This window comes from Centropristis striata, chromosome 14, assembly GCF_030273125.1.
Source record: "Centropristis striata isolate RG_2023a ecotype Rhode Island chromosome 14, C.striata_1.0, whole genome shotgun sequence".
NCBI classification, from domain to species: domain Eukaryota; kingdom Metazoa; phylum Chordata; class Actinopteri; order Perciformes; family Serranidae; genus Centropristis; species Centropristis striata.
In genome coordinates, this window is record NC_081530.1 from 21,119,984 (window position 1) to 21,138,870 (window position 18,887).

The window sequence follows — 18,887 nt, forward strand, 5'->3', positions numbered from 1 at the left end:
GATTGTATTATTATTATTATTATTATTTATTATTATTATTATTGATGCATTTATGTAAGCAGCATTTTACTGTAGTCAATGTAGGGCTAATTTTAATAACTTTATATACTGTTAAAATGCATAATTATTTTAAATTGATCATGTTTCCATGTTAAATCTTGATCTGAAAAGTAATTAAAGCTGGCAGCTAAGTGTAACTGACTGAAGTATAAAGTTACATAAATGGAAATACTGAAGTTAAGTACAAGTAATTTAAAATGTACCTAAATAAAATACTTTAGTAAATATACTTTATTTATTTTTTTTACCACTGCTAAGATGTAGATATTTTGAAAATAAAATAAAAGTCTTAGACCATTTGACCCAAAGACTTTTTTTTAATCTGAGTAAAATTGCTGCAATATTTTTTGATCAAATTAAAAATGTCAATTTTATCAGTCAGGATTTCAAATAAATGCCAAAAAAAAAGATTTTACAAATTTTGAAAAAAAGTTTATTAAGCATTTCCCATAAAACATTTTTCGACCATGAATGTGTGCCTACCTTTGATATTTAATTCATGAGTTCATATACACCAAATACTTCTGTTACTGTATTTAGTGCACATGGGATTACTGTTTTTTTTTCTCTAAAATATAGGGGAGTCTTTGGCAAAAACAGTAGTCCAATGCACCCAAATGACTACAGAATGATGACAAAAAACACACATTGCAGCCAAACGATTTGAATGTTTTAGATGTGTGCTGAGGCAGGCCCAGAGAACACTTCCACCAGAAGGAAAATGGGAAAATGAGTTGCAGGTGTAAATGGATTAAAGAAAGTGAGCACTGACCAGCTTAATGAGTCGTCATTAATGACTCTCTTGGCTGCGTCAGGACACTCGAAGCTACGACTGAAGGAGACAGCTGAAGAGATGAAGGTCAAACTAAAACAAGTTGTAAGGGGTTAAACAGATACGAGAATGATTTTTACAACTCTGAAAGCAAGACTCACAAGACAGATCATTTGAAAAAGGAATGTTTTATTGAATAATTAATTTCACCTTACATCTGTACAACAGCAGCTCAAAGACATTTGTATTAAAATGCACTCTGTGCTCTCCACGTACAGTACATCTGAGGTTGCTGGTGTAATAGTCAATGCATAGAAATATTTATTGATTTATATTTACATACCAAAAGGCTGTATTACATGTCTCAGGTCGATACAGCAGGTTAATGCTCAAACAAACTTTCACATCAGTCTGAATGCTTTTAGGGTAGTTAAAATGTGTTTATGATCACGAGTGCAAGTTTAAATGAAAAGTTACTCAATCATAAAAGTTATATAGATTCATAAATTATGGACTTCACACAAGAGTGATTTAAAACCTGATCAAGTTATATCATAAAAATGATAATGATATCATATTTCTTTGGGAATGTTAACATGGAGGCACTTTGGAGCACAGTCATAAGAGTAACAGTAGAAACACGAGATCTCACGGCCCAGGATCATCTAGATATTGTCCTCAGCAGAGGTTACAGCAGCTACAGCGTTGCTTTATGCAGCTTCCTACTTCTTGGGCTCCTCGCACAGCGTGCAGCCAGGCTTCAGGTCAGCCTCTCGCTCCATCTGAATCGTAATGGAGTGGAAGTTGTTGGAGGTGTAACAAGCCTGAGTCATTTCTCTCAGGACAGTCTGAGCGTCCACGGTCTCATCTGTAGACAAAAGACGTCAAATATTAGCAGAGGTGGAGTGTAACTAAGTACTTTAGTAAAACTTTGAGGCACTTTTACTTCACTTGATGTAATATTGTACATTAATGTAACTTTATACATCTACTCAACTATATTTATCTGACAACTTTAGTTACTTTTCAGTTCAAACCACATAACGCTGCTTACATAATTGAATCAATTATAAGAATCCAATTATATATATATATATATATATATATATATATATGTAAAATTTTAAAATTCTTCATATGGAAATATTTGCCTCTGAAAAGTATGTCCATCTATATGCACTCAAGACTTGGTTGGGGCTATTTGACTTTAACTACTGGAAATGGACTTTTCCATGATATTGTTTTGTTTTGAGGCAATTCACTTGAGTATGTCCATTGATGCAACTATATACTTCTACTCCACTATATTTATCTGACAGCTTTAGTTACTTTTTAGGTCAAGATTTAACATGAAAAATTAAAAATGATTAGACATTTTTATAAAACAAAGCATATATTGGTATATTAAGTACTCAAAATTAGCAATTAACAATCTGAGTGGAGCCATTCTGCATAGCCTGTATTTTTGCTTTTGATATTTTAAGTAAATAAATAAGTAGTAAAAATATATATAAATTAAACCACAGTATATTATGTAGTTAAAATGAACCCCACCTTGACAACATTAAAATGTTACTTAAAACCGATTGTTCGAACAAAAACTCATTGCAGATTTTTAATCTTGTGATCCTGTGATTCTCCCATGATCTTGTGCTATCGCGAGAGTCCATCTGCTGTGCAAGATAAATGAATACCAGCCAGATGAAGAATAAATAACCAATAGATTAAGCCCACTTGCTGGGTTTTGATTTCTTTGTGACGTCTAGTGACAAGGGGCACCCTTTTAAAAGGTTAAATGTGGTTAAATCGTGCAGGAAGCTCATTTGTTTGCATTCTCAGCGTGGCAGTTTTCTTCTCACCTATGGCTACGTGTGCAGTCAGCAGCAGCTGGTTCATGGTGAGGGCCCAGATGTGAAGGTTGTGGACCGCCGTCACGCCCTTCACGGCCAGCAGACCGTCCCGCACCTCGCCGTACTTCACACCTGCTGGACTGCCTGAGTTGCAGAAATAAAAGAGAACAATGGTAAGACTTTGTGAAATGATGCGGGCGATAGAGAGAGCTGCAAACGTTGTTTTTGGAGCCTCACCTTCCATCAGGACAACAAGAATATCCCTCAAGATGGTAACGGTGGTGAATAACACAAATACGGAGAACAGGAAGGTGCAGATGGGGTCAGCAATCTTATATTCTGGCTGGAAGGAAAAACAGAAATGGAGGATTATCAGACATGTTAATAATCAGTGTAATTAAATAATTAGTTTGGTCTTCTTGGGGCTGCACCTGGATTTGATCCTGGTATCAAAGCATGAAGCTAAAGTAACCCAAAGTGGGTTTTTTTCAGTAATAGTTGTAATGCTAAAGTGACACAGGACTTTACTAATTAATTTAGAATTTTTTATGCAAGAGGAGCTCCTTAATTTTGCAGTAATGGCTGCCCGGGGAGAGGAAAGTCTTTCAACATTCTGCAGACAAACCAAGCAGAGAAACAGCTTGTGGACAGAAAATACGGCCCCGTCTTTCCTGCACACACAGCCTCGTGTTGTTCGACTTTCCTCAAGGGTGAGTGTGTTTTTAGCACGGAGAAACACAGAACAGTAGATGGTTGGAAGCTAAAAATAATGCAGGAATTAATAAATGAGAGCTACAGTGCTGTATGCTGCAGCAGCAACAGCAGATAGAATCAAGTCTAAACACTGATGATAATCAATATAACATTGATTATTGAGGGATTACTTAGAATTCGAAAGGGTTTGATACCCATTTATGTTTTATAAATTTATATTTTGTGGCAATTTTTTGTATTTTTCCCCCCCTTAGTTTATTGATTTGGCTTTTTTTTACCATGATGTGTGCCAAGATTCATTCTGTTTCTTGTTCTTTTTGTAATTTACCGGAAAATCATGTCTTGTGTTTAGGTACAGAGTACAATCACTGTGAGCCAATGCAACGGAATTTCATTCAATGTTCATATTTTTATGTAAAACTGAATGACAATAAAGTCTGTTTAAGTAAGTCTAAGTAAGTAAGTTTTTTATATATATATATATATATATATTTAAGATTTTTTATTTTAAGCTTTATTTCATAATCTGGAAGTTCATTGTCATACAAAAAGTGATGCAGTGAAATTTACATTTAAGTTACTTATTAATTTAATGGAAGAGAAATTATGATATAAAATCAACCAAAACTAAATTATTAAAATAAGCTGTGAAAACTCTTTTTATCATCCAGCCACCAGACTGTCTTTGATGTACATTAAATTGTACCGTCTGTGAAGCCCTTTGAGGCAAATCTGTGATTTGTGATTTTGGGCTATATAAATAAAATTGACTTGACTTAAAAAAAAAAAAGTTGTTTCATGTTAAGTACAGATTTTCATCCAAAAACTTTGCAGAGAAATGTATTAAACTGATTTTGTGGATTTTTTTTATAAATGTTTGCACACCCCTGCAGAAAATTTGTTTGAGAAGAAAGATTTGGACGGACCTTGATTTCAGCGGATTGTCACTTGCAGAAATATTTTTAACCAATTAAATAATTTTTTCCAAATTATGTCATACCTCCAGGTCATAAGTTAATGGCTAGCTTGCTGCCAAAATACAAATGTGTTATGAATTTGGTTCCTCAACAGCCAATATTGTATGATAAACACAATTTTCCATATTTTCACAGATTTCTGCATTGCAATGATACCTGTCTTATATATTTGCCCAATTTTAACATGTAACTATTTCAGAAAAAGATTGGCCTATTTTATTTCATAGGCTGTTTTTATTTAAGGTATGTTGTATTTAAATGTGCACTTTATGGAGCTTTGATTTTATAAAAAGGTACTCCTGTTGTTATACATCATTTATGATAACTTAAATAAACTTTTTCAATAAAACTACTTGTGACATTTGGCTTTGACTTTGACCGAACATTTGCTCTCACCTTGTGATAAAAACATCGGGATATATATCGTACTGTATATCGATATTCAGCCTAAATATATTGGGATATGACTTTTGGTCGATATCGCCCAGCCCTACTCCTAACATCTCCTCATGGGTTCACTCAGTAAGACATCTCACACCTTGTAGAGTAAATAATGTGGTGAGAGTTAGCTAGTATCTCTTTATGAGGGTCTCTAGAGGGACTACGTAGCTATTTGTATGACAAATTGTGATTAAATAATGTAACCCTGAGTGATCTATATGATGTTATATGTATAATCAAAATGCTGCAGAGATTTAACTGAAAGGTGGAGAAGTACTGGAAGAGAGGAGAAGTAAAATAAGGCCTAGATAAGAATGTTAAGTTTGTGCCAGAAAAAACACCTGTGATCTTTCGCCAGAGATGCTCATTAGAGTGCTGGTCCTGGAGAGCTGATAAGAGCAAGGTTACCCAGCTGGGCAAGAAGCAGCATTAACAAGGGCTAAATACAGTAGCATACTCTGAGTGAGAAATGAAAAATAAAAAAGGCTCTGTGTATGACAAACAGAGATGAGTGAGAGATAAGAACATAGAAAGACTCTGTGGGAACTTACGAATGATTCAAAAGCATAGTGAATAATAACTCAAAATCATAGTGATAAGGTAATGTCACTTATGCTAAGTATTTTCAACCCCTAAACATATTGGTGTCTCGCTGCCAGGAGATGAGGTAATGCCACCTGCACATAGGGGGGCGGATTTGGACTAGCCCCTAGGAGGAGAAATCTAAAGTATAAACAAATTTTATTGGAGGAAAGGTCATAATGAATATTTATGATAGGATGGACAGATGTGTGTGATTTCTCTATAAAACCTCATGTAAGTTTCATTTCGAGTTAGAGAGCTTATGGACTGCACCTTGTGTGTATTATATTTGTTCTCTCCACTTTTTATCGATAATAAAGTGTTGTCACAACATCTTGGACTCCTGCTTGAAGATTTTTGAGACCTGTTAGAGAGTTTTTTGAGCTGTTTTCCAACTGGGCTTTTGAATAACTGTTAAAGATAGAGAAGTAATTTTTTCCAATTGGACTCCTTTAAAAACTAATTTATGAGCTATTTGACCTACAACTTGGACCAGCAAATTACACGACAACCTGGAGAGACTTCTAACCTTGACAAAGATAATGATGGCGCTGATTAGCACGCTGATGCTCTGGGCAAGATCCCCCACCACGTGGACAAAGGCCGCTCGCACGCTGGCGTTGGCCCGCTTCGCCCCCCCTCCTGAAAAAAAAGTAGTTCAGTAAGATCCATGCTCTAAAGATAATTATTGGCCTAAAATCCATTATAGTGTTATTATAATGGATTGTGCAGCCATACTGCAGAATACTGTGCTTCGGAGAGCTACAGGTGTATCTCAATAAATTAGAATATCATAGAAAAGTTTATCTATGTCAGTAATTTGATTCAAAAAGTGGAAATAACACATTATATAGATCCATTACACAGAGAATGAAACATCTCATGTCTTCATTTATTTAATTTCTTCTAATTATAATGATTATGGCTTACATTTAATAAAGACCTAAAATTTAGTGTCTCAAAAAAATTTTATATTACAGCAGACAATTTTAAAAAGTATGTTTAATATGGAAATGTTGGCCTCTGAAAAGTATGTCACTCTATATGCACTCAATACTTGGTTGGGGGTATTTGACTTGAACTACTGGAAATGGACTTTTCCATGATATTCTAATTTATTAAGATGCACCTGTACATTTTCTGTTGTTTTTTTAATGGCAAACTTTAATAAAATTTGAGGAGAAAGTGGCAACATAATGCCTCGTATACTAGAACATACCATGATCTGCATGATCTTGCTCCGCATCTGCATGGTTGCCATTGTGGTTTGAGTGGTTTGAGAGCTTGTCCTTTTCTTTTCCCTTTCCTTTCTTGTGACTGTGGCCGTGTCCCTTTGAGTTGGGACCGCCGTGACTGTGGCTGTGTGAGCTGAGACCTCCGTGACTGTGGCCATGGCCGGACTGGTGAAGGACGAGGGCCATGCTTTTGAGAAAAGGAGCAACTAATTAGCTCTGAGACACAAAGCATTACAACACTATCAGTCTTCAAGGGTCCATGAAGTTGCATTTACTACTGCCCTCTTCTCTGTTTCGGCTTTAATTAAATCCTTAATATTCAAAAGGAAGCAATGTACGCTGATGAAAGCAGCACAAATGAGAACTAAATGTGTATTTTACTCACACAATATTAGCCAACACACCACAACCAGATGTAATGAGCATGACAGTGCCCTCGATGGAGTAGTTATTGTCCATGATGCGCTTCACAGCCAGGTAAACCAACACTCCTGTTACCAGCCAGATGGTGAAAACTGACAGCAAGGCACCCAGGATCTCTGCATGGAGAAGAGACGAGCGGGGAAATAAAATCAGGAGTAACACAATAAGAACGCTGGCAGGGAGCTGCTCTCCAAAACAGAATTTTGAACTCCAAATAACCCAAAGAAGAACCTGAAAGTTGCTTGAAATTTAGTATATACAGTCATGGAAAAAGTTATTAGACCATTCTTGTTTTCTTCAGTTTCTTGTTCATTTTAATGCCTGGTACAACTAAAGGTGCATTTGTTATATAATATATTATATATTTATATAATTATATATTATGTTATATAATGATAACAACAAAAATAGCTCATAATAGTTTAATTTAACCATTTTCCATGGTTTTATATATATATATATATATATATATATATATATATATATATATATATATATTAACTCTTACGGTAGGATTATAATTATTCAGTGCTTCTGAAGGACTTAAAGATAATTATAGATTGGCCTAAAATCCATTATAGTGTTATTATAATGGATTGTGCAGCCATACTGCAGAATACTGTGCTTCGGAGAGATAAAGGTGTACCTTTAGTTGTACCAGGCATTAAAATGAACAAGAAATTAGAGAAAAAGAGGGTGATCTAATAATTTTTTCCATGACTGTAGATTAGCTTTTCAGCTAACTGTAGCCAAAGGTTCACGGCTGTTCACCACAGAATAAATAATAAGTTAAGTATTGTCTCTAGCCAATCCATACCAGAAACCAGATTTTTTTTCTACTTCCTGTTGAAGCAATTTAATAAAGTACATAATAATGTTACTGTTGGTTTTAATAGTAAAATAAAAGGTTCAGTTGTTTCTGATGTTTCAAATGTTTTTTTTGTAACATTTGAAAAAAAATTTACTTTTTCATTCAATTACTAAAACTTAAATTATAAGAGTTTATTTATTTATTTGAATTTAAAAAACGTCAACAAAAAAAACACCACGTAATAGAACAAATTGGGTTGTCGGTACAGATTGGGCAGTGACGAATATCACAGGAAAAACATTATCAAAGTGCAGGTTTAAAACGTGATGGCAGCTGATGATGGTTAAACGTTGGCGGGTGTGTACCTGCACGGTGCCAGCCGAAGTTGAGCCTGTGTGTGGCTGGCCTGGCCGAGAGCCAGAGGGACAACAGGCTGATGATGAAGCTGATCAAGTCCACAAGCAGATGGGCGGCATCTGTCATCACCGCAAGACTGCCTGCAAAATGCCCACCTGCAAAAAGAGGGACAATAAAATCAAATTAATGTAAATATTATTCTATTGGATGGGTGAAATAGATTTATACTTGTATGAGAGGTAATGAGAAAATGGAAGACGTCAGATATTCACAAAAGTCATTAGGAGCGATGATCAAGGAACTATGAATGTCTGTACTAAATATTACAACGTACATTGTCATTTCTCATTTTACCTGCTGTTCATATTAACTTTTACGGTATGATTATAATTATTCAGTGCTTCTGAACGATTTATCTTGCTGTTAGCTAGCTCGATGCTACACTACACAAATATGACGACAGGTTTGTTTTTGCTGGTGTAAAAAAAGGCTGGAGTTTGGTCAAATTAAGGCTACAAAACCACTTCTCAAAAGGTTAGGATATTTTTCATTTTTCTGTTCAGGAATGCAAGTAAATAACTATAATGTGACATCTTAATAATTAAATAATAATAAGATTTACTATTTTTACAGGGGGGTTCAGTAAATTTGAATGAATCTAGAACAAAAATATATAATTATATTTTAGCATTAAAAATACAATTTCTTTTACAGAAAGATAAAAAAATATATATTTTGGTAAATAATAATGCTGTTAATTTAGGACATATGTGGGATAAACTGATGGTCTAATACATTATTAGACACTGTAAAATCTTTAAAAAAAATTTAAAAAGTATTTTTACTAAGCTTCAAATAAGATTAATGATTTCCAAAAGTTTCAATGGGATTTCAAAATTTAATGGCATGTAGATTGGTGGAATGATGGCCAACATTTAAAGTTTGAATGGAGTTTCTCACTGTAAGCATGAATGAGTAATAAAATAAAATTAAATAAAATAAAATAAAAAATGTTAAAAGAGTTCAGTTTTTGTTTCCTTTTTGTTTCCTATTCATTTAAATGGAGAGAAAAAAAACCCAGGAAATCTGGAATATTTCAGAAATTGTGAAAGACATGAATGAGAAAAATATGTCGTAATTGAGCTGAATATTTTGATCTTTGATTAAAAAAATAAAATAAATAATAATAATAATAATAATAATAATAATAATAATAATAATATAAATGTGCAGCTGGAAAATAATGTGAAATAAACTTTTAGTAGTAGAATAACAAGAGAAACCAATTAAAACCCTAAAATCCCTCTCCAGGATGCACAAGGGTTAAGTGTGACATCAGGCATCAGGAGGGAAGCTGCACTTAGCGCACCGCTAACCAGACTAACTAGTTCCTGGTCAGGCGTTATAAAAAACAGTTTAAAAAGTGAATAAATGTACGTAAATCCCAGTGAAGTTATTACAAGGACGACGTGACTAATAAGTGACATAATTAAGTAAAAACATGATGCACAGAAGTTAAGTGATGTTTGAATTACTTTTGTTTTCACATGGGACATGAACTCTGTTTTCCTGGGTGAGAGTCCTCGGTTTGTTTGACCCATTCACCACCCCTCCAGCCCTCAGTGAAACCTTTGTTCTTTATACTCCGCCTTCGGGGTCATTCATAATTACTACAGCCACTAGAGGGCGGGGGAAGACAATTACGTGAAATGACCACGATTTCTTAACACCAAATTCGGTGCTGATGACACGTAATGTGTGAAAAAACATCAGACTTCCACCCAGGAGATCAGGGTTTGTGTCCTGTTTTAAAAATAAAAGTCAACTGTTTTTTTTTAACGCTACTTCTGAAGCTTAAACTGTCTTTTATAACTCCTTATGACTTATCAGGAAATAGCTCAGTGGTTTTGTAGCCTAAATTCACGGAAACCTCAGCCTTTTTTTACTGTGCATTTATGTATAATGATGTGTGTGCCATTTTTAGAACGCTCGGCTGTTTCACAAAATTACGTGAAATGTCCACAACTTCTTAACACTGAATTCTGTGCTGGTGGGACGTCATTTTCACACATAACATGCAAGATTATAATAGTTTTGGATTTTTCATTAGTTTTCGTTTTAATTTCGTTGTGAATTTTTGTTTTCAAATTCAGTTAGTTTTAATTAGATTTTAGAGTTTTTTAGAGATTGTTAGTTTTAGATTTTTTGTAAAGGGGTATTTTCAAAGAGGTCACAATAAATTTCGCCTTTATTTCCTTTGCCTTATCCATCTTAGCCCCAGTAAGATTATTAACTCTTACAGTTCCGGATGTATTGAATTTTGGTTCCTCTATGTTCACTAACCAGCAACTATTCAGTTGGAGCTAAATAAATACATTTCATATCAACCAAAAAGGATTATGCAGTGTTGCCCCTATATGTATTCTGTGGCGGTATGCCACAAAAAAAAAGTTATTTGTAATATCATGGGCGAATTGAAGACTTCCATGTTACACGTTTGCGCAAGTGCACTTCGGATTACCACAATAACTGAACCGTGTACGCTATTGGAAAAATTCCAATGTTTTCTGAAAGCTGAGAAGTTGCTCTTTACAGCCAATATGGTGTCATTAAGATAATTTCACTCACGCTTCTCCCGGAAGCCCACAAAGCAGGAATACACACACTCCGCGGCGGAGAAATCGAAACACTGGATTACGTATGAAAAAAGTTGACAAAGACGAAAAAGAAGTACGTTTTCACTATAATTTTAGTTTGTTTTAGTTAGTTTTGTAACCAAACAATACAGTTTCAGTTAGTTATCGGGGTTTTTAAAAACTCTTTCTCCTTTTTATTTTTTATTTCAGTTAACAAAAATGTTTTTTTCAATTCTAGTTTTCGTTAACTATAATAACCTTGATAACATGTCACCAGCACGGAATTGGGTGTTAAGAACTCGTGCTCATTTCACATTATTTTGTGAGATCAGGTTGATCTCAAAACGTAAATATGTGTCGCATTAAGATGCTTGTAGAAACGAGGGTGACAGTCTCAAAATGCACTACTGAAATTAAAACTCATGAATCGAATTAGAGATGAAAGAAAAGCCAGATGAACAAAATGACTCACCGATGATTTCACCGATCATGAAAATCAGGCAGATGACAGAGGCCAAATACAACCTCTTCCTGGCCACTTTCTTCTCTCGTTCTCGGTCCTCCTGTGCACGGCTGTTGTCATGGCAATGCTTGATGTCACCATTAGTGGCGTCTATCTGTAACACCTCCGGGCCGGGCAGGCTGGACGACATTGAGAAAAAAAATGCAGTGATGAGGCTTAGTGATTGTGACTGACATTCTGACATTTGTTAAGGGTGCAAAAAGTGTTTTAATTGTCAATAAATTATTATTTAAATATATATTATTTTATTGATTAACTGTCCACACTTTTAGAGCAAAAAAACTTCCCACTTTGCAATCAAAAAATGTATTACGTGTTCCCCAACCTCACTGTGTGACACTGATGGAAACAAATGACACCAAACAGTTTATCTTAATTTGAGAACAATTGTATTTCATGTTTGTTTGCAGTGGTTGAATGTAACTAAGTACATTTACTCAAGTACTGTAATTAAGTACAATTTTGAGGTAACTTACTTCCATTAATACTTCTACTTCACCACATTTTAGAGGCAAATATTGTAGTTTTTACTCCACTACATTTAGCCGACAGCTTTAGTTACTTTTCAGGTCGAGATTTAATATGAAAAACATGATGCATTTAAGCATGCATACATTTAAAAAATGCCATAAAACGAAATGATACAACCAGTCTTCATATCCCAGCTCTTCTGCTGAATTATATATTTGATATTAAAAGAAAGAATTTCAAAAACGTTCATATGTGATTTTCTAGTGTGTGTGTGTGTGTGTCTGTGTGTGTCTGTCTGTCTGTCTGTCTGTCTGTGTCTGTGTCTGCGCACCATGAGATGTTTACATGAACAACAGATGCAGTATCCGGCAAAAAGAAAGGGATTAGTCCTAAACCAAATAAAATGATCCCGCCCACAACCGTTTCTTTCTTTTACTGATCTGAAGAACAAGCTCATCCTGTCTCTCTTTTAAATGAGCATTCGGACACCTTGGGGAACATGTGTGTGAGTTGTGTGTGTGTGTAGTGTTAAAAATGTATTCATAATCGCTGTAAAGAAAACTGCCTTTTTTTTAATTTATTCCAAATTTATCAGACCACCTGTCATAAAAACGAGGAAACACTAATATTTTAGAAAATTTTCAAAAGCTTGTTTAAAACAAAGATGTTATTGTAATTTATTTGGCAAATAACAAACTGAATTCACCTTTTTATACCCAAATTCAATAAAACTAATTTTTCTGATCAGGAATGCAAGTAAATAACTATAATTTGACATTAAATAGTTCTGAGGGGTTTTTGAAGATAATAAAATAAAATGTATTTTAGCATCAAAAATATAATTTCGGTTAAGGAGCTCCTATGTACTGGTGTATTAACCATCACAGAAAGATTTTTAAAAAGTGTGTTAAGCACTGTACATTCCGTGCAATACTGCAATAATGTAAAAATGTGTAGAAAAAAAGTAATTTTTTTAATCAACTTCAAATAAGATTAAATATTTCTCAAAGTTTTTATGGGTTTTAATGGAGTTTCTTGCTGTAAGCATGAATGAGCAAGTAATGCATGAAAAAGTGTCAGAAGAGTTCAGTTCTGTCACCTTTCCTATTCATTTGAATGGAGAGAAAAATCAGGAAAATTTGGAGTATTTCAGAAATTATGAAAGATGTGAGTTAGAAAAATATATCGTCACACTGTTAAAATAATCACCTAAGTCATTTTTTGTCAAAATTGTTTTTTTGCCTAAATCATCTCCTCATGACGCCGGCCACCTATGGTAAAATCGCCTACATCCTCAGTTGATTAGATCATGTGATTTTACCCCTTTAAGATAATCGCCTATGTCAAGTGACTCAAGCAGATTTATTATGCCTAAGTCAAAATAAAATGTGACTTATGCAATTTTTTGAACATGCCTTTGTGACTTAAGCAAGATATGGTATCACTTTATTTTGTAGGTGTCTACATAAGAGTCACACAAGCCTGTCAGAAACATGACATGGGATGTGTCATGAACATTAATGACACTTTGAAGTAACATTAATGCTCATGATACTTGTCATGTCATGTTTCTGACAGGCTTGTGTGACTCTTATGTAGACACCTTCAAAATAAAGTGTTACCATATCTTGCTTAAGTCACAAAGGCATGTTCAAAAAATTGCCTGAGTCATTTATTTCTCTTAAGTTACATCATTTACACACAGTGTTATTACTATGCCAATAGCCATCCTTTGTTACATCCTTTTTGAGTGAAATGATCAATAAATGTCATATGTTACACTTTTGGTGAAGTTTTTTGTGTTTTCCTGCAAAACTTGAAAAAATGAGTTAGGCGATTATTTTAACAGGGTGACGATATCCTAATTGGGCTGAATATTTTGATGTTTAATGAAGAAGAAGAAGAAGAAGAAGAAGAAGAAGAAGAAGAAGAAGAAGAAGGTGTGAAATAAACTTTTTAGGAGTAGAAAAACAAGAGAAACCAATTAAAACCCATTAAATGCCTCTCCAGGATGCACAAGGGTTAATTGTGACATCAGGCATGACAGGAGGGAAGCTGCACTTTGCGCACCGCTAATCAGACCAGCAGACCCGGACCAGACCCGTGCGGAAAACAAGCAGTTCACAAACGTGAACGTGAGCAAAGACAGTGAACAAAAAACACTTCTGAGAAAAAGATTTATCTTCTCACAAATGGTTCACAAACTTTCTATGGGATTTTCTGTTTCACTAAAACTCATTTAAACGCATTTTTAAGCTATTCAAGAAAACTGTCTTCATTACATGAATGGTAAACAGACAGGTTTCAAATAAGAACATTGCTTGAATAGAATGATTAAATTGTTACCTTCCCATAGAGGTGTATGAGCTCACGTCTGACGCCAGCATCAACCTTTCTGGATCCTTCTTTTTGAACATGACTGGCTTTTGGGAGAATGATCAGACTTCCAGAAATTCCTCTAAAGTCGATTTAAAAAAGGAAATGCCCCCGATTAAAAGAAAACCATTCTTTAAAAAACAATCAAAGTAATGTAAAAAGTATTTCTGATGAAGTTGTTCATCCAAACTTACTGTCCTTTTGTTCTTGAGGTCTTTATGTTTTTTGCCTCCTCTCAAGAAGTGTTACACATGCTGAATGCAGTCTGTCATCTCATCTGTGCGGTTGTGGATGCAGCCTTGTGACTGACCAGTGTTTGCACCGTGTGCAAAAAAAAAAAAAGATTGCCGCCTGCAACGTTTTGTGAGGAAGAAAGTGATGAAATACGGGGATTCAAAGTAGAGTTAAACTTTAAAAGACGTCAAATCTCGAAGCAAAACAGTAGTGATGGACGGAGCTGACAGGCACACAAACAAGTCCTCACTTTCATGTTTTCTTGAATGCAGCCCTGGAAGCTGATAGATCGACCTTTGAGTAATTAGTTGTTGAGTGCGCACTGCTCATTAGCACCGGGAGGGGCACTCAGGTTTGCACTCAAAAACTCACCCGGGACCCGCCCACCTCCTTTGGCCAGCCGGCACTCTGATTATACAATCAAAAGTGTCGTGCGCTTGTTTTGCATTCATCTCTCATTCCAGCCTTCCTCTTCTCAGTTTAAACTGAGTAATGTCATTGTTTTTGCATGAATTTAAGTCGATATTTTATGCCGAATGATGATAAACTTTATTTTCATCGCACCTTTTAAAAGTTACAAATTGCAAGAGTGCAATAAAGATACAGTCATGGAAAAAAAATATTAGACCAACCGTGTTTTCTTCAGTTTCTTGTTAATTTTAATGCCTGGTTCAACTAAAGCTACATTTGTTTGGACAAATATAATGATGACAACGAAAGTAGCTCATAACAGATTAATGTAAGAGCTGATATCTAGCCATTTTCCAGGGTTTTCTTGATACTGATTCCGGGTATTATCAAGAAAACTATGGAAAATGGCTAGATATCAGCTCTTAAATCTGATAGAATAACAATGAAAGACAAACCGGGCCAATTGGACAGGTGTGGTTTAATGCAGAAGTTTTATGAAGATGAGTGAGTGACTTGCAAAAGCAACTATGGGGGAAAAGGAAAGTGCCAGATCTGTACAGAGCCCCCTTTCCATTATATTCCATTAAAGTGGACCTAAAACAGGGCTGGTGATCATTGTGTGGTAAAAGCACCAAATTTGGCAGATGTGTTGATAGATACGGTTGAAAGAAAAAAAAGTGAACCCTTTGAAATTACCTAGTTTTCTGCATTCATTTATCATAAAATGTGATCTGATCTGCAGCTAAGTCCCAAGTATAGACAAACACAATGTACTTAACCTAATACCACACAAATAATTATAATATTCCATGTCTTTATTGAACACATCCTTTAAACATTCATAGTGATGGTGGGAAAAGTAAGTGAACCCTTGATTTAGTTAGTCGAGCTTCCTTTGGCAGCAATAACCTCAACCAAACACTTGTGATAGCTGCTGATCAGACCTGCACAACGTTCAGGAGGAATTTTGGACCATTCTTCCTTACAGAACTGCTTCAGCTCAGACATATTCTGAGGATGTCTGGTGTGAACGGCTGAAGTCATTCCACAGCATCTCTGACTGGGACACTCCAAAAGGTGGATGTTCTTTTTTGAAGTCATTCTGTAGTATATTTACTTTGATGTTTAAGGTCATTGTCCTGCTGCATCAGTCAACTTCTACCAGCAGACAGCCACTCCGACATCATCATGTAGGATTCCTTGATAAAATTGTGAATTAATTTTTTTCCGTCAATGATAGCAAGTGGTCCAGGCCCTGAGGCAGCAAAGCAGCCACAAGTCATGATGCTCCCTCCACCATACTTCAATGCTGGGATGATGTTGTCATGATTGTATGCGGTGACCTTTTTACACCATACGTAGTGCTGTGTGTTCATCATGAACAATTCAGCGTTTGTTTTGTGGTCTGGTTAAACATTTTCCTAGAAGTGTCATGGAATGTCAGTTTGCCCTTTGGTAAACTTCAGGCATGTAGTGATGTTTCTTTGGAAAGCAGCGGCTTCCTCCTTAGTGTCCTGCCACCACACCTGTTGAATTTTGTGTGTGGTAGACTCATGACTAGAGATGTTAACCAGCTCCTAGATTCCAAGTCTTTATTAGTTACTCTAGAGTTCTTTTTTACCCCACTGAGCTTCCTGCGTTGGGCCTTTGGAGTGAACTTGGCTGGGCACCCACTTCTAGGGAGAGTAGCCACAGCACTAAATCATCTCCGTTTGTGGACCATTTGTCTAACTGTGGACTGGTGAATACCTAAAGACTTTGAGTTTACTCTGTAACCCCTTACAGTCTGATGCTAATCAACAATTCTTGATCACAGGTCTTTGGAGAGATGTCTTCTTTGGGAGGCATGGTTCACATAAGCAGATGTTTCTTGTGAATAGCAAACTCAAAAAGTTTGAGTGTTTTTTTCAGGTCATAATATCTCTACACCAGTCAAATCTCATTTCATTGTTAGGACTTCAAATTTGCTACCTCCTGACTCCAATTAGCTCTTAATGGAGTCATTAGCCAGAGGGTTCACTTACTTTTTCTACGAGCATTATGAATGTTTCATGAATATATTCAATAAAAACATGACATTTTTTGCAATTTTTTATTCAATTGTTTGCATGGTATTAGGTTAACCATGTTGTGTTTGTCTATAATCAGGACTTCTATGCCGATCCGATCACATTTTATGACAAATGAATGCAGAAAACTAGGTAATTTCAAAAGGTTCACATCCTTTTTCTTGTAACTGTATATTGGGAACAAAACTGGTTATTGGGCCATCACAAATTCAGACCCTGGTTGCCGTGGGGCTGAGGGTTTCTCAGCACTACTAAGAACAGAAGATCTTGCTATCCAATCAGAAATCTCCAAAATGACTAAGGTCTTTGAAGCCAAATCACAGCATGGATTTCTCTATGTTGTTTCAAAAGTCTTGGTGTATTGATATATATATTCTGGCGGGGTTTTATCATTTTATACATTCTTGATATTAGAAAAATGCCTAACTCAACAACAAATGTACGTAACAAATAGTATCAACTTGTGGAACATAGTTGAGCATGGACTTCAGACTTCGACTTCACTCACCAGGGAAGCAGGAGTAAGGACGAGATCGGGCAGGAAGTGGGTCGCCAGCACTGCAGTTAACCAGGCAGAATCTTCTCTGAGGACCAAGGACATCATTGGTGACCCTTGCACTGGGAGGCAGGGTCTAGGCCACTCAAGAGGCCACTTGAGGAAAACAGCTGTTCGGAGGTTGGGAGAAGCGGCAGAGAGAGCCTCCTGTTGGCTCTGGCATAAGAGAGAGGACCTTAGCTGGCAGCCTGGAGGAGGGGGGCAGTGACTTGGCCAATCACCGCTGACCCGCCAACTGGAGAGTGTTGTGGTTAAGGGTCAAAACACTCTAAGAAGGTTGGGGACCACCTGACGACCCCTCCCCCAGGCCGAGGCTACATCCATGAGAATGGATTGATAATAGCATCATTGATGTATTACAGAACTCAGAAAGAAAAATATTAATGTTCTGAACCCAGATAAACCTTAATAGGTTTATTAGATTCACAGTGCTAAGCTGCATCTCAAATTAATCTTCAAGTTCGCAGCTTTCAGATGATGTACACCACTTTAATGTGGCATTTACTGTTCCTCCAATTCTCTATACAATGGGGCGGGAACCTAAAGTGGTTTTAACTGTGGCACTTGCAAGTACAGTTGCATATTTACATAGGCCATGTTACATTGTTGTAGTAAATGCAGTGACACCATTAACTATGCTACTAAAGTTATTTGAAAACAACAGTGTAACATTATAATGTCCCTGCTTTCAGCATTCACTACCAAATTTACATTTAGTCATTTAGCAGACGCTTTTATCCAAAGCGACTTACAGAAAAGGGAAACAATCAAGGTATAGTGTGATAAGAGGCGTTAGTGCAGCAATAAGTGCTAGTGATGATTCTAAAGGAGTAGAATTGCTGTGTGAATTGTAGACACCTTTTACCATTGACTTCTATTCAAACTCAATTACAGATATCTATAATTAAATGTTGGTATTTAATAATATAAGTAATTCCTAATCCTCATAAATCCCCATAATTCCTAATCGTAGTCAAAATGTTCATTTTGAATATCTGTTACAAAATTACAGCTAGACAACTTTTACCATTTACTTCTATTCAAACTCACTCACAAATCCAAGTTTCCCTTGAAAATGTCCCCGTTTTGTGGCTAAAAAAAGGAAAGTCTTACCTTATCTTAATATGTTTCACCACAGTGTTGAAACTAAATGTGTTGTTGGATTTTGGGAACAAACATAAAAAAATTAGCTTCAATATAATTAATCAGATTTCGAGTTCTGAAATGTATTGCATGTGGTCCCTTTGAAATAAACTTCATAACCATAAAGATGAAGCAAGGTGTTATTCTAAGACTTTCTTATAATTCTAAGACTTTCTTACTTATTCATAGGCCTTAATGGTACATTTCTAAAGTTTTATAATGTGTCTGGAGGGGACCAATGGTTTT

At 35.7% G+C, this 18,887-nt stretch overlaps 1 protein-coding gene across 1 annotated transcript; it reads right to left on the reverse strand.

The window, feature by feature from the left end:
• Positions 1–1,001: 1,001 nt before the first annotated feature.
• On the reverse strand, positions 1,002–14,780 carry slc30a8 (solute carrier family 30 member 8). Its single transcript, XM_059350061.1, has 10 exons — positions 14,423–14,780; positions 14,199–14,310; positions 11,331–11,500; positions 8,231–8,377; positions 7,017–7,170; positions 6,616–6,818; positions 5,926–6,038; positions 2,920–3,025; positions 2,692–2,826; positions 1,002–1,700 (listed from the first exon to the last, which is right to left on the reverse strand). The coding sequence occupies exons 2-10, from the start codon at positions 14,267–14,269 to the stop codon at positions 1,555–1,557; spliced, it is 1,245 nt and encodes a 414-aa protein (XP_059206044.1). The 5' UTR covers positions 14,270–14,310; positions 14,423–14,780; the 3' UTR covers positions 1,002–1,554.
• Between the last annotated feature and the right edge of the window lie 4,107 nt (positions 14,781–18,887).